Genomic DNA, 15,320 nt, shown 5'->3' on the forward strand with positions numbered 1-15,320 from the left:
ATCTTCTCCTCTCGTTTGCAGAATGCAAGCTAAGGTTGCCAGTCCTCTAGCATCCTAGATTCTCATAGGATAGGATCTGATATCATAGGGCTGCCACCTCTTAAAAGATTTTTTAAAAATAATATGGTACCTGGACAGTGGCACAAAGCCCCATGGTGCAGAGTGGTAAGCTACAGTCCTGCAGCCCAAGCTCTGCTCACGACCTGAGTTCAATCCCAGCGGAAGCTGGGTTCAGGTAGCCGGCTCAAGGTTGACTCAGCCTTCCATCCTTCCGAGGTCGGTAAAATGAGTGCCCAGTTTCCTGGGGGTAAAGTGTAGATGACTCAGGGAGGCAATGGCAAACCACCCCGTAAAAAGTCTGCCAAGAAAACCTCGTGATGTGACATCCCCCCACGGGTCAGTAATGACTTGGTGCTTGCACAGGGGACTACCTTTACCTTTACCTAGTACAGTACAGCCCAGAAATAAATGCATTGTTAATCCAGAATGTACAGTTTAAAACTCTCCTGCCTTGGGATTGTTCTGCTCACATACGCATGAGACTCGCACTCTACATTCTCTCTGAGTCTGGAAGAGAACTTTCAGATTAATTTTGTAATTAATTCAACAGACGAGTTTGCTGAAGGAGTTGGCAGAGCAGCTCGTTTCCTGCCTTCCCCCTCCTCAAGCAGCCTGCTTGGCTGCCTCAGAACTTCTGAGGATCAGAACTGTGCCAGAATAATGTGCCACAGGACAGAGCACCAGTGGGGGAGTCAGGTAAAAATCACTTCTCTCTCCTTCCTCCTCTGTTGCAAGCTGCAAGTGGAAAAAGGAGAAAGATGAGGTTTTATCCCTTTATAGTTTCAGGTAGGTAGCCATGTTGGTCTGCAGTAGAACAGCAGTGACTCCAATGGCACCTTAGAGAACATCATGATTCCCAGGGTATAAACTTTGGAAAGTAAAAGCTCCCTTTGTTAGTATCTGATGAAGGGAGCTTTGACTGGAAATCTTGCTGGTCTCTAAGGTGCCACTGGACTCAGATCCTGCTGTTTTACCTCTTTTATCTCTTCATATGGTTTATATCTCACTCATCACTATTTCACTACATTATGCTGCTTTTTTTAATAACTGCACTTATATACCACTCTTCTAGACAGATCAGTGACCAACTCAGAGCAATGAACAGTCAGTGTTACTATTATCCCCACAATATACCTGGATAACTGGGACTAAGAGGCCCCTGCTGAGCTCGGATTTAGTGGGATTCAAACCAGGCAGGTGTTGATTTGCAGCCCAAGTACTTAACTGTGATGCTACATCAGTTCTTAGGGAAATGGAAATCTTGTAAGCATTCACTGCAGCCTCATAGATCTTTGTCTCTGTGTTGCTTAGGTGGATGGAGGTCATCCGAAGCGCCACCAACCCTGCCTCGCGCATCAGAGTTCTTAGTCATGAAGAGTCACATGTTTATTGATGACTGAATGCCCAACAAGTTGTTCATTCCAGCAGTTGCTGCTTTTCTAGAGGACATTTTGAATTTTATTTTTTCCTTTTAAAGTTTAGTAAAAAACAGATTTGTTTTTACAAAAAATGTTTTGGAGCAGCTTTTTTGTAATATTGCCTCAGCAGGATTGTTTACTATGATCGACCAGGTGACAGTTATACGTCTCGTATTTCGTCTTTTGATGTGGATTTTTTTAAGCTTGTGCCAGTATTAAAATATTGTCCTTGGAGTGCCAAATGCCAAAAGACATTTCCTTGCCTCAGAAGTTTGCACCAGAAATATGGTACAGTTTTTTGTAGTAACTTCATACTTGGTATTTTCCTGAAGAGCAAATGCCTTTTCTTCTTTAAAAGAAAAAAACAGCCCCACAGAAGGAAGAATGATCTGACTGCTGATTTTTTATGTACTTCATATGTATTGCATTAACAACCTTCAGCATAAAACCTGCATAAACAGCAGTCTCAAAGTAAAATGGTTACTTTTGTACGTTCTTCTCAATGTTTCTATATATTTTGCTTCTGAAAATTAAAACGACCAACTGAGTGTGTAGCTCAGTTGTTTCAGCTCCTTGAAACTACAGGTAATCAAACTTTTGCCTACTCTCCTTGGCGCAAGTTCTCGTATTTCTGAGAAGTAAAAACTTGCAAGGTTGAATAGTTTACACAATGCCCCTGTGCAATATTTAGGCTGTTGGTGTCTTGTGAATGGTGCGTATAAAGGAATTCAAATGCTCTGGGAACTAATAGGACAATAGCTGTGTAGTACAAGAATCATGGCACAGATGTGTAGTTCCATAAATAAGTATTGCGGTAAGACCCAGTGCAGATGTAATGCATCTTTTTTGTGTTTTGAAGAATTGCCTTTTTAAATATTTCATCACAATATACAGTGTTTCTGCACCTTTTTATTATCAATAATACTATAAATCAATTCACCCATCATGCATATAAATATGGTGCCAATTATATACATTTAATTTGCTATGTTTGAATTGGACAACTCAAAATTGTAAAATCAATTTTATTTGAAAGTACCTGGGGGGGGGGGAGTTGAAATCAATTTCTTTTGAACATATTACATACCATGTTCAGCTACATATATTAGAGGGCAGCGAAAGCTGTTAGTGAACATAGCGTGGAGAAAGCAGCACTTCTAAGCACCCTGCAAAGATGATGAGACTGTTGATTAACTGCCACCATCTTTATTTGTTAGTTGATTTGTCAGTCATGAGATGTGCCCTTTCTACTATGTATAATAATGGCTTAAAATTTGCATATGGAAAAAGGGAATAAAACACCTCAACAGCTTCAAACACCCTCAGCATAAATGCAATAAAGCCTTGTCAGTCATTTCTATTTTTCATCCTTAAAAAAAAAGAGCTCCTTGCATTTTAAGTCTGCGTTTCTCAGACATAAGAGATTTTGCTTCTCTTTTCAAGATATTAGTAGGTGAAATGAAATTGCAAATGAGAAGAGGTGTGGTCTTTTTCGATAAAAAAGATGAACCATTTCATCTGAACTATTACATGCCTCAGCCTAGTTGAAATGTTACACATCTCAGTCATGATTTTTGCCACTTTTTTCTTCAAGTGTACTTATGGAAGTGAGCCTCTACCTGTGCAGCAAAGTTCAATTGCTTGCCTTCTGAATAATCACACATAGAGGCTTGGTTGTATCTAGGACCGCAAGCATATTTGCCAAGCTGCTCCTGGTCAGGATTGCAGTAGGATTCCGCGGAAGCTCAGAAAATATGCAGAATGCCTGTTACCCAAATTGCTCTACACATGGAGGACCCTAGTAAGTAAAGGCATGCCCTTGCTAGCAAGGAACAAACACATGTACAGTGGGGTACGATTTTGGGATCTTTAACCTGTGTATACCAAGGTCCAGATCCAACACAGAACTCAGAATAACTAGGGGGAATAAGCATTCTCAACATGAAAAGGGTTTTACTGAGATCACATAACCCAAATTAAACTGTTACAAGAAATAAGTGAGAGATTGTAAAGCAGCAAACCAAAAACTTGTCCCTAACAGATAGCTATCTGTAAGGCCAGACGGGGGGTGGGGTATGAGAGCATACGACCTGTCCTGTAGAGTGTGGAAGTCCTGTAGAGTCCTGATGTGAAGAGTAGAAGCGAGGAGTGTAGAGACATGTCTCCAAGGAACCTGTGCCACACTGGAAAAAACTGCTGCAAATTATTGGGGATTTGAGGGCAATATTTACGGTCCAGATGTTCATGATCTGGAAAGTGATTATCATGAAGTGGGGCAATGATAAGTGAACAAAAGACTGGAAGTGACAGATGTCTGTCTCTGGGAGGATGATGGGTCTGTGATAAGGCTGATTACCTGCTAGATCACCCTGTGCATTAAGGCTATCAGAAAGCCTAATTCTGGAGAATCACCCAAGTTTAAAGTGGGGAGGAAGCTGATATTTAAAAAGAGTTTTCCTGGTTTGCATAAGTTAAAAATGCTCCATGGAGGAGGTTTGGAGAAACACAGGTGTAACGCTGAGTGAATAACAAGATTGAGGAGAGGGCAGACATCTTCTTGTACAGTCACTAAGATAAGAGGAACTAGCTGGGGCCAGTTCATCGCTTTTTGTCTTGGATACCTGGGTTGTTCATTAGGGTCAAATTAATCAGAGCAGAGGCTCCAAAGGTTTGGGGCAGAATGATCCTCCAGTTTAATCAGCCTGAGGTGGGCTTTCAGAAGGAGCGGGTCTTAATTCCATTGCTACTTCATGACTCATCACCTTGTCCTTGGCAAGGCTCTCTGCTGCTTAACAAGTCACTGCCTTTAGCTTAACTTTAGGAGTACACAGACTTCCATTTTTTAGCACTAAGCACATGCTCGAACCAAAGTGGGAAGTCAAAATAGGGGTCCCCACAAGGCAAAGACTTTGGGGGCTACATGCCTGTGCCATGAACAACTAGGTACTGCTGCCAGAGAAAATGCTGCCTATGGCAGGTGTTTAGTATTTTTCTCCTTTTGTTCTTTTGTAGCAATTCTTTAGTCATTTTTCTCTCTATCTTCCCCCTTTCATTTCTTAACATTAATTTTCCATAGTAATAGTACCTATAAAAACTGCATTGATAGGTAAGTTCATGCTTTGTTAACAGCTAAGTTAACATGTTAACGGCTAAGTAGAAATTAGCCCAGGGGGAGAGGACTATGCTATTTTTTTTTTGCTCCATACCGGTGGGGGAAAAATTCTGGTGTTAATTTAGGAAAATCCACAGCTGTGGCCAAGCACCCAGGCTATTCTGATTCAGCCTTGCCCAGAAACGATGTTGTCTTTGTTTAACAGCTAAAGCCTAAACTCAGCAGAGCTTCTAGCTAGCCTTGCCCAGACAGGAGTGAGCTAAAACACTGGTGTAAGCATGCTGTATCCTGGAATAGTTTTTCATGTACTGAAAAAACAGAGATGTTTGTGGGGCTACTAGAAGTGAAAAAGAATGGGCATCTCACTGACCTACTAAAGAATTCTGAAGATTTGATGGCACGTACGTATTGGTAGATCACATTAACCCTAGGAGGCGTCACACATGCATCCCATTGTGTGCTGGTCTTCATAATACTTTAAATTGTACTATTTGTCATACTGATGAAATTTAAAAGTATAAATGTACTTGAGAAAGAGTCGCAAACTGCTGCACTGTATATGACCATAGCACGTGGATCTTAATTTTTGCCATCTGAAAGGCAGGAAAAAAATAAAAGTTGAAGTTGAAAAAAATTCTGCAGTAAACAAAAGGAAGTATATTATTTGGACAGAAAGACATACCATCACAATAGGTGGAAGGACTACCCAGCATATTTGAATATCATGTTAACTTTTATAACATTGAAAACACAGAAATCTTCAATATATTATAGCATATTGTTGTTACTGTTATTTACATTTAAACAAAAACATTTCGAAAATGTTGTATATGTCTACAGTATCGATAGAAATTATTGGCTGACCAGAGGTGTGCCACCTTACTCTGCTCACTAAATGATAGTTTGAATTCTGTAAGAGCTGTTTGGCTTCTTGTCAAAAGAGTTGCAAGAACATCAGAAGAAGCAGGAGTCGTCATCCTTTTTCGGTGAACTGTAGCCATAGTTAGATTTAGAACAAATGTCTTACTCTGCCTTTCTCCCCAGTGGAGACCCAAAGCAGCTTAAATTGCGCTCCTCTCTTTCATTTTATCTCACAGCAACCTTGTGAAGTATATTAGGGTGATAGTGTGTGACTGACCCAAGACCACCAAGGAAGCTTCTGTGACATATGTGATATTTAATTCTGGCTCTCCTAGATCCTAGGCAATTACTCTAACCATTATACACTCAGGCTCTGATAGCTCAGGGAAGCTCTTAACCCCCCATGTTTTGTCAGACACCCTCCCTGTCTGTGCCGCCTTCCTGTCTTCTTGTGAGTAACTCTTTGCTTTCATTGCAAATATAGGGATGTTCTGGTGCTAATAATATTTGATTTTTATACCACCCTTCAGGACAATGCCAAATTGGTTTACAAAGTGCGATGTTATTATCCTCACGATAATAATCATTGCAAAACACCACATTCCAGCCAAGCCATACTGAAGCAAGAGACACTTGCAACTTAGCCCAACTGAACTAGTGTCACCCATAGAAACCACAAAAGTGGTCACAGAAACAAAAGTATACCCGTGAACACTTACTAAATGTAAATCAAATCGCTTTTTTAAAATATATACAATCTCTTATCAAAAGCCAAAACACATCCCACTGTGAACAGAATAATCTCAAATACACAATCACTATCTCAATAGTTTGCTTGAAAGACAATGACTTACACTCTGGAAAATTTGCTGACAATTCGTATCTCTCAAAACTGAGATGAAGTGTCTGATGTTTTCCACAGTCCACGTCACATACAGAATCCTTCAAGAAGCAGTAGTTTAAGAAGACAGTAGTTTCTCCTTGCAACTCTGCTGACAGAGAGCTAGCTCGGGATCTCTGTTTCAATCTTTTATCAAAGACAGACTCGCTTAGGAACTTTCTCTTTTGTAGAGCTATAATAGTGACAAAATATATAACCATACAATTATATGAACACCCATTTATAATACTAACTGCCTGCAAACATTAAAAACAACATACTTGGCTCTTAAGAGAATCATTTCATCCATTACTTGTTCAGAAGCCTTCCACCAGTTTAGCAAATAATGTTGCCAGAAACACTGAGTCATCATATACCATTTTACCAAATACCATACAGCTGGGAGAATTTCTTAAAAGAGACAAAGCTATTATTCCTACTGAAATGAAAATGTTTACAAAAAGTTTACAATATGTCCTTATATGCCAGCCAATTATTTAAATGTACAATTTGACAATACCACCCATGTTACACAGTTTACAAAAAACTAGAAAAGTGCATATTCATATTTAAGACGTGGTGTGAGAGCATTAAGCTTGAAAGTCCAAAAGGCTTCCTGCCTTAAAAGTTTATGTTGTAAATCACAGGCACTATATCCTTTTGCTATATAGAAAACTGAATACTTAAAGTCATCTTCACTGGAGTTCTGTTTGATAAAATGTGTAACGAGGAGGGTCTGTCACTGATTCTGATTCACTGGTATACTTTTGTATTTCCGGGATCTCTTGTTCTGTGGCTCGCTGCTTTTTACTCACAGAAACCAGGCAGAGGGAGCTCCTGCACAGACTGGCCACTCACTCCTCCCTCCCTGCTTCACTCCCCCTCTCTCCTCCCCCTCCCCTCTTGGAAATAAGTGAGAGAAGCCTAAGAAGGAGCCAACCTGAGGCTGAAGCTACATTTCCTGGATAAACCTGGATTCATCTGGGGATCCAAATCCGGGTTCCCAGATCAGAACTGGGATTCTCTGGTTTGATTTGAGAAAGCCAGATTTAGCCAGATTAACAACACTCCAACTTTTTTCCTGAATCCTGGACCCGGAATGTACACTCCTAGAGCAATCTCACATTCAAATGTGTGTAGGGCAGTAACATGTCTTCTCCGTTTCTTTCAAACAGTATTAACAGTTTTTTAAACAAAAAATTTCAAAAATGATCACAGCAGAATATTGTTGTATTTCTTCTTTATTAGTGTCATGAAACTTACAAGGAGTTTAAGAATAGCTTGACGCATGACAGAAGCAAAGTTGTATATAGGGCTATAAATAGAGAGCAGTATTACAGAAGAAAACAGTGTAATAAAGGATAGGTTTATCATTGGGTGTTTTAGCTAAAAGTGGGACCTCCACGTACAGAGAGATCAGGTATACCTGGTTACCAGGTGCTTGGAGGGGAGAAAAGGCTAGTTATTACTAGCAAACAGTGTTTGTGCATTCTAAAGGCAACTGGCTGTCCACTCCTGGAAACAGAATGTTGAATTAAGTGGACATTTGGTCTGGTCTGGCAACGAAATTCTTAGCTTTAATAATCCTCTATCAGAACATAAGAAAATCCAACTCACAGTCAAAGGAGGGCAGCAGCCCAATGATATTTTATACTGGTACTGCACATTCCCCATGCAAGTTGTTGCTCCATATAAGGAACATGGTACTGGCAGACAGGCATGCAGATGTGTTTAAGGTTCACATGCCTCACAAAAAAAGAATTAAAATAATTTTATAGTTCAAGGCCCTTACTGTCTGTTGTAACTTCACTTACAAGAACATCCTAATGATCTTCCCATGAAGTAGCCACCTTAGTCTATTTTTGCTACAAAGAGTCTTGTGGTATTTTTTTACAGGAGCTCCTGTGCTGCCATGATCTATGGAAGTGACAATCCAGTGAATCAAGTGTTCATCCACATAAACCAGGACACACATACTTTCCAGTGTGCAATCACATGGTCAGTCAAACTACATGTATTTCTCTGACATGGTCCTAACACTGCAAGATACCACAATTACAAAAGGCTACATGAAGACTAATAACAAAGCAAGGCAAAGTACAACTTCAAGACCGCCTATAAAACTACTTGGGAACCAAAAAGGCCATGGCACTTAACAACATGGGAAGAAAACTGGAGACTTGCTATTTCACCAGAAGTTCTGTGCACCAATACGACAGTCATCTACTTTCTAACTCAACTACAAGAATGTAATTGCAAGAAAAAACAAGTTTTCTAACAAACTTTGAAGGCGATAGGACCTATACAAATAAATTTTTCTAATTGGAAAGTCCTTATTTTTTACAGCCTTCATTCTGCTAAACTTTGAAGATGAAGAAGCATCTCTAACCTGATTCTGGAAAAAGCAATTCATTTTGTGGGACGAGTAGTGGGAGCACAGCATGAGAAGAGGTGTGTCATCTCCTGCCAAATGCCAAATGCTGCCTGGCACCAACTGGGCATCAGGAGTTAAGGAGGCATGCTTCCTCCTAAACACCCGCACTAGTTCTAAGCCTGTTAGAGCCAGGGTGGCAGCAGCATAGAAAGAGGCATTCATGTTCTTCCTCCCCATGTGTGCCACCAGCACCTCTCTGAAGTTCATTGGAGGCAGGCAGCAGCAGTACAAGGAGCATTCATTTTCTTCCATGTAATTCCAAGGCTGGACTGCATACAAACTCTGCAGCCTGCCTTGGGTGGGGTGGGGAGTAGTTGTGAATTTCCTGCACTGTGCAGAGAGTTGGACGAGATGACCCTGGAGACCCCTTCCAACCCTGTGATTCTATGATCCAATCAGGGAGGTGAAAGGAGGCACAAGGCATGCCTAACACCTTCTTCTATGTGGCTTCTCCTGCCAATTTGGTACTCCAGGTAAAGCTTAGGTGCTAAACTGGCCTTGAGCAAAAGGTGATCTCTTTAGCAAGAATATCTAGGATAGAAAGTTGTTTTCGTGACATCATACACAAAGAATGTCCCATTATACATACAACACTTCAGTGCTGCACTTCCTTGGGAGAAGACAGTGGAAGTTTTGAAGGGCCATAAACATTAATGTGAAAGGCCAACATAAAAATGTATCCCACCATAGAGATGCTTGTGGATTAAAAGTTTTTAATTTTATCATAATCAGGACAGATTGATACTTTTACTTTAAAATACTATACTCTGAACCAGTTTTATTTAGTCTATGAAACTGATAAAATATGTTGCCTCATATATAATTGTCTATATCCAAATAGCAGTTCTCTGATGCCACAATCCCATACATGTTTACCTGGAAGGAAATCAAACCATTTTCATCAGAACACTTCTGTGTAAACATGCGTAGGATTGACCGCAAACTGGCAGAATAATAATCTTTTCAAAAGCCTTCAACCAGTCACTTAAAAAGAAATTTGTAGAGGAATGTAATATTTGAGATGTTAAATTATAAAAATAGTACAGAAAAACAATACAGAATTTGAAAGCAGGAATATTTTGAAAAGTCAAGTCTTCAAAGTCAGGTTTCCTGCCTCTTATTTTAATAATAATAATGACATTTGATTTATATACCACCCTTCAGGATGACTTAACACCCACCACTCAGAGCAGTTTACAAAGTATGTTATTATTATCCCCACAACAACAAACACCTTGTGAGGTAGGTGGGGCTGAGAAAGCTCCTAGAAGCTGTGACTGACCCAAGGTCACCCATCCGGCTTCAAGTGGAAGAGTGTGGAATCAAACCCGGTCAAAAGCCTTAAACTGAAGCTTAACTATAATAGATCTTTGCCAAAAATTTCAAGCATCCCTTTCTCCATGTGAAACAGTATTAGTCTATTTCAATGCTTTATCAAGAGACTATCATCACACAAGCCTCAAATTAATATTTTGGCCCAAGAAGGCAACAGAATTTTACCATTTTTAAGTCTAAAATATACTTTTAAGGTTTTCTGTTCACTCAAATATGTGCAGAAATATTAAAATATTGGCTATGACCAAAATATGCTCTTCTATTAGAAAAAAACAAACACCTGATCATTAAGCGGCATCAACAAAAAGACGGATATCCGCAGCCTGAACACTGTACTTATTTCTGCCCATTTCAACACAGTTCAAGTTCAAAAAAGGAACCACAAAAAGATGCAACAACCAAACATACAAATATTTAAATCAACCAGAAGAAACAGCAGCAGCGAAAATTTCTGTTTCAAGTCTTGACAGCATATCAAGCATTTTCTTTCTCAAGAAAGGATCTTGGAGACAAAGCTGAAGCCAACGTTTTACCTCTTAAATTGCCAACTTTTCTAGGAGGTATTTCAAAACATTTCCTTAATTGTATAAAATGGTCAGATTTTGCAAATAACTTCAAATACACCTACCAAAATGGAACTAAATTGGCACAATTTTAAACTGATAGAAAAGCCAGTGAAAGAACACACACATTAGATAATTTCAAAGAAAACAAGATGGAGTAAATTAAAATAATCTAAGTCGTACCGTTATTTGAGAGCCATTGATCAAGAGGTAACTGCATCATTTTAGCAGGATTTTAGTCAATTTGACCTTTAAATACAAGGTCAAATCAAACCTCTGGTTACACAATTAAAAATCTTCATGTAAAAAAAATCATAGTTGTGATCTGCCAAAATATTTACCTCATCATAAGCATTATCTACAGAAGCACAATCATATGTACAGAAAGATTCCAGATGCACACTAGTATGTTTCGGTAAAAAAAAAAATGATTATATTCAAATTTATACACAGAGCCAACTGTATGCTTCCAGTTCACCAGTTCACATATTTATCAACTTAAAACAGTTGTCTTCTACTTTTTGGACCACCTACCTGTAACATGGAGCCCACTTTTAATCTTTCTTCTCTCTCCCTTCTTCACTTCCTTCTTAAAGTAAACATACCCCCCCAGAGGAAAATGGCATTGTTGACCCCAATGCACCCATGAAAGGCTGGGATGCAGCCCACTTACAGATCTTTGCCCAAGCAGCTGAAGACCAAAGACTTAAAGCAGGATACCTGAGATTTCACAATAGCTTCAGTTTCCTAATTGCAATCCTAAATATACATCTCAGAGATTTACAAAGATACCTCCTTTGAATATGTGCATTACTTTTAAAATAAAAACTAAGCAGAGTTGAGCCACAGTGCCCTTGGTGAGACACCCAGTTCTCTTGCTGCACCTTCAAGAAGGTCCATTTACTGGAGCGCACATCACTGACCGACTGAGTGGCAGAACAAAATCAGAACAGGTGCCAACATGAGCCCGCTGACTGAACAAACATTGGGAAGCAGTACTTCAATGGGATGATGCACTTCCTCCAGTTACTGAATACCTAGTGGAAACAAAGAGAGCAACTCTTTCAAAACAAATTAGGGATTGATGTATTTTATTAGGCTAATAAGGAAGACTTATATTGCATTGTGAAAGCCCATTTTGAAAGGTGATTTATCAAGACAGAAATCTGAATATATAAGCATTAAGGGCACAAGTTGCCTTAAAAGATTCCAAAAAGCTACCTGCAATCCTGTCAATTTAAAAAGAATTTACTTCAAATTAAAGAGGACATGCAGTTGTTGAATTATTAAGGGCTTATTTACTGTCGCTATTGCAACAGGATGATTGTGTGAAATGCTATGAGCACTGATATTAGGTGTTTAAAAGAACGGGTGTGCAATTTGGTACACCCAGTCCAAAATATACCTGAAAAATACCTTATTAATATTTTGGGGGTATATTCGGGAATCCTGATCAGATGGATGGGTATTGGGTCCATTATCCCCTATGGGGGAATCTTTCCAAGGGGGTGGAGAGACTGTTTTTAGAGCAAATGACGCAAATTGCAGCTGAGTGAGGGGGGCTGAAGACCCCTCTAAGTTTCAAGAACATTGGGTCAAGGGGTCCAGTTCTATGGGCCCCTAAACAAGCCCCTCCCAGCTACTCTCCACTGTATCCTATAGGGGGAATCCCATGCTTTCTCCTGGAAAAGGAAGATTTAAACAAAAACAACCACTGATCCCAGAGAAAACTAAGCTCAACAGAACCAAAGAGTTCCACCACACCTGTCAACAGAAAACATGCCCTCCTGGATCTCTCACAGACCTTACCCCACTGCAATTTTGGTCAAGTTTGCTTGAAAACTTCTCCCCCAGACTCCCATAAAGGAATAATGAAGTAGAATATATTTGTATTTCTGAAAAAAACCCAGATCTTAATACTTTTTCCCTTTTTAATTTATTCATACAGATATTAACATAATTGTTAATTTTACATTAAGTTTCAAATTGGAACATATTTCCACCTTGTTCCAAAATTGTAAGTTTTATAATCAAAAAGATGTCTAACTTTTTCTAGCCATTCTGTTAACTAGAGATTTACTCTTCCAATGCTTAGCATAGGTTATTCTAGCAGCAGTAACTGCACAGAGTATTATATTTTGATATTGGCAAGGGATATTGAACACATTATTCAACAGAAAAAGCAATGGCAAAACCTTTCTTTAATCATTCTTGTACATTCTTCCAACAGTTGATGGCCTATGAACAGAGCCACCAATGATGGTAAAAACCGGTATCCTTAAATCCACAAAGCCAACATCCATTAGAGCAGGAGATATACATTATCAAAAGCTTTTTAGGTGTATAATGCCAATTTTGAATCATTTTGAGAATATTTTCTTTAAATTGAAAGCTAACAGAGAATATTAATCCTTGTGTCATTATAAATTCTCATACTTGATCAGAGATTTCATAACCTAGAGTGACAGCTATTATTTGAAGGAAAACTATTTAGTAGAACATCATAAAATTTAGCTAATTGATTATTCTCTTTTTTAGTTATACTGTTCAAACTCAGTATATGCTCTTATCATTAGTATTATTTCATCAAAAAGCTTTTAATTTGTAGATATTCTAAAAAGTTAATTTGATTATTCAAATGCAACAATACTACACATTTATTATAGGCTTCAAGACCTGTTTTTTCCCCACCTGCAGTTTACATTCATGGAGTTTGGCTAAATCATGAATAACAGAAGCAACTGAAATACAGTAAGAAATCTGTTTCTCTCAAAAGGTCCTTCCTGGAAAAATGATGGGAATACAGTGAGAACAGAGCTCCTTCCCAACCATTGCAAATCTAGATCCTATAGCATTAAATCACATCTGCAAATACGCTTCAACACACGAAATTAGAAAAAAAAATTTGACTCAATTTCTTTAAGTTCTTGAGGTTTGAAAGTATTGCTTATTAAAAGTCCATTGTGAATATCCAGTTTATTCTTGTGTTTTATCCTCAGACAGCAGCATCTTTACATTTTTATCCAACCATTGGCCATTTGCTGTGTATATCTGTAATGGAGCACCATAAAACAAAATTTTAGAGCTTTCTCTTATTTTCCCTATGTCCTCTTAAATAAAACTCTAGGGACCATTATCCAATCACTTAAGAGCGTTTATGTTTCCAGAAAAGGGGAGGGGACTTTCCGCTGATTTCTTCCTCTCACTGCTGACACCGCCCCTGCCCGAGCTCTCTATACTATCTCCTGAGGATGTACTGAATTCCCACCCTTTAAATAAAATTTCAAGAGTTTCAGCATGGTACAACAAGAGATGGGGAGGCTGGGAATCAGCCAAAATCACAGCCTGTAATAATTTTAAGTAAATGTGTGTATGTGTCTTTAAATGCTTCGTGTGGTATAGATGAAGAGTGGGGTGAAAGAGAGGGATGAGTGAGTGAGATGACTGGATGATGACTGAGAGTGTGGGCGGAGTGAATGCAGTTTTTAGTTTCTGAGAGTGGAGTCAGGGCAAGAGAGGGAAGCTGTGTACAGCCTGAGTATTTTTAAGCAGTTCCGAGAGAAATATTTAGTCAGGAGAAAGCAGACAAGCTGTGTGCAGCCTGAGTTTGTTTATGTTGTCTTAGAGAAATATATCCTGTGGGGAAGCCTGAACTGTGTGTTTGTGAAAGAACATTCAGTCAGGGAAAAGCAGGCAAACTGTGTGCGCCTGAGAAAAGGTCTTACTTGTAATTGACAGAGAAATTAATGTCAAAACCAGGCAAACTGTGTGTGACGCCTGAGAGAAGATCTATGAGACTGGGTTTAAAAAAAAGTATTAAAAAAAAAGACTGGGTTTAAGTAAAGTAACTTTAAGAATTGAGAACTACTCTTTTGAAACCATCAAGTTTTAGAAATAATATGAAACCAGCATGCTTTTTATAAAAATGAAAGTTTACTTTGGTTTTTTTTATACCCGAGTATGTCATTCCTATATCCCATTCCTTTCCTCAGGGTCACATAGTACCATGAAAATACCTGACCTATGGGAATGTTACTAAAAGGAGAAATTTAAGTTATTCTGGAATTTAATTCCTGGTGGCAGCAATCTACCAAGAGGGGTAAGAATAAAAGGCTTAAAGACCAAATCTACCCAAGAGAAAGAAAGGGGTCATAAGTTAACACAGCCCCTCAAAGTAGACTGATAAACTTAGAACCTCTCATTTAAAGGCAGTGGTCTTCATTCCATAAGTCACAATCCACCTGTAGGTTAAAGCCATCATCATTTGCTGAGTTGTGTGAGCCTCTGCAGAGCTGCTTTTCAGAAGGGCAAGCTGCTGGTGAACATTCATACAGAAAGGTGATGTGACTCCTGCTGTACATAAACCAAGAGAAGCAGCAGGCAGGCTACTCAGTGGTGAAAGGATTCTTTTTAGCACTCAGACAGATATGAACACACACCCTCCTTAAGAAAATCTCTCTCTTGCCTTCTCACCTCTCCCCTGCATAGCTCAGTCACTCCACCAGTGAGATCTCCAATGATCTGTGCCTGTGCTCCAATGCCCAAGTCACCTCCCTGAGAAAGCTGATCTTTCTTATGGGGAGGGGGCACCCTGTTCCATAAATACGGGCGAGGAGCACTGGAGAAGTGGCTTTTGTGTGGAGGACAGTGTCTTGGA

At 39.2% G+C, this 15,320-nt stretch overlaps 2 protein-coding genes across 7 annotated transcripts in view; one reads left to right on the forward strand and one right to left on the reverse strand.

Annotated features, from left to right (window-relative positions):
* FARP1 (FERM, ARH/RhoGEF and pleckstrin domain protein 1) overlaps positions 1–1,969 on the forward strand; it is a 245,227-nt gene extending 243,258 nt beyond the window's left edge. For all 5 annotated transcript variants that reach the window (XM_054974922.1, XM_054974926.1, XM_054974923.1 and 2 more), the window contains exon 27: positions 1,372–1,969. In XM_054974922.1, the coding sequence (XP_054830897.1) occupies positions 1,372–1,453 (82 nt within the window). In that variant the 3' untranslated portion in view covers positions 1,454–1,969. The remainder of the gene's footprint in view (positions 1–1,371) is intronic.
* Positions 1,970–11,616: 9,647 nt separating this feature from the next.
* The window catches only part of STK24 (serine/threonine kinase 24), a 31,440-nt gene continuing 27,736 nt past the window's right edge, over positions 11,617–15,320 (reverse strand). For both annotated transcript variants that reach the window (XM_054973936.1, XM_054973935.1), the window contains one exon: positions 11,617–11,700. In XM_054973936.1, coding sequence (XP_054829911.1) covers positions 11,664–11,700 — 37 coding nt within the window. In that variant the 3' untranslated portion in view covers positions 11,617–11,663. The remainder of the gene's footprint in view (positions 11,701–15,320) is intronic.

The sequence above is a fragment of the Eublepharis macularius genome, chromosome 3 (assembly GCF_028583425.1).
Source record: "Eublepharis macularius isolate TG4126 chromosome 3, MPM_Emac_v1.0, whole genome shotgun sequence".
Lineage (NCBI taxonomy): Eukaryota > Metazoa > Chordata > Lepidosauria > Squamata > Eublepharidae > Eublepharis > Eublepharis macularius.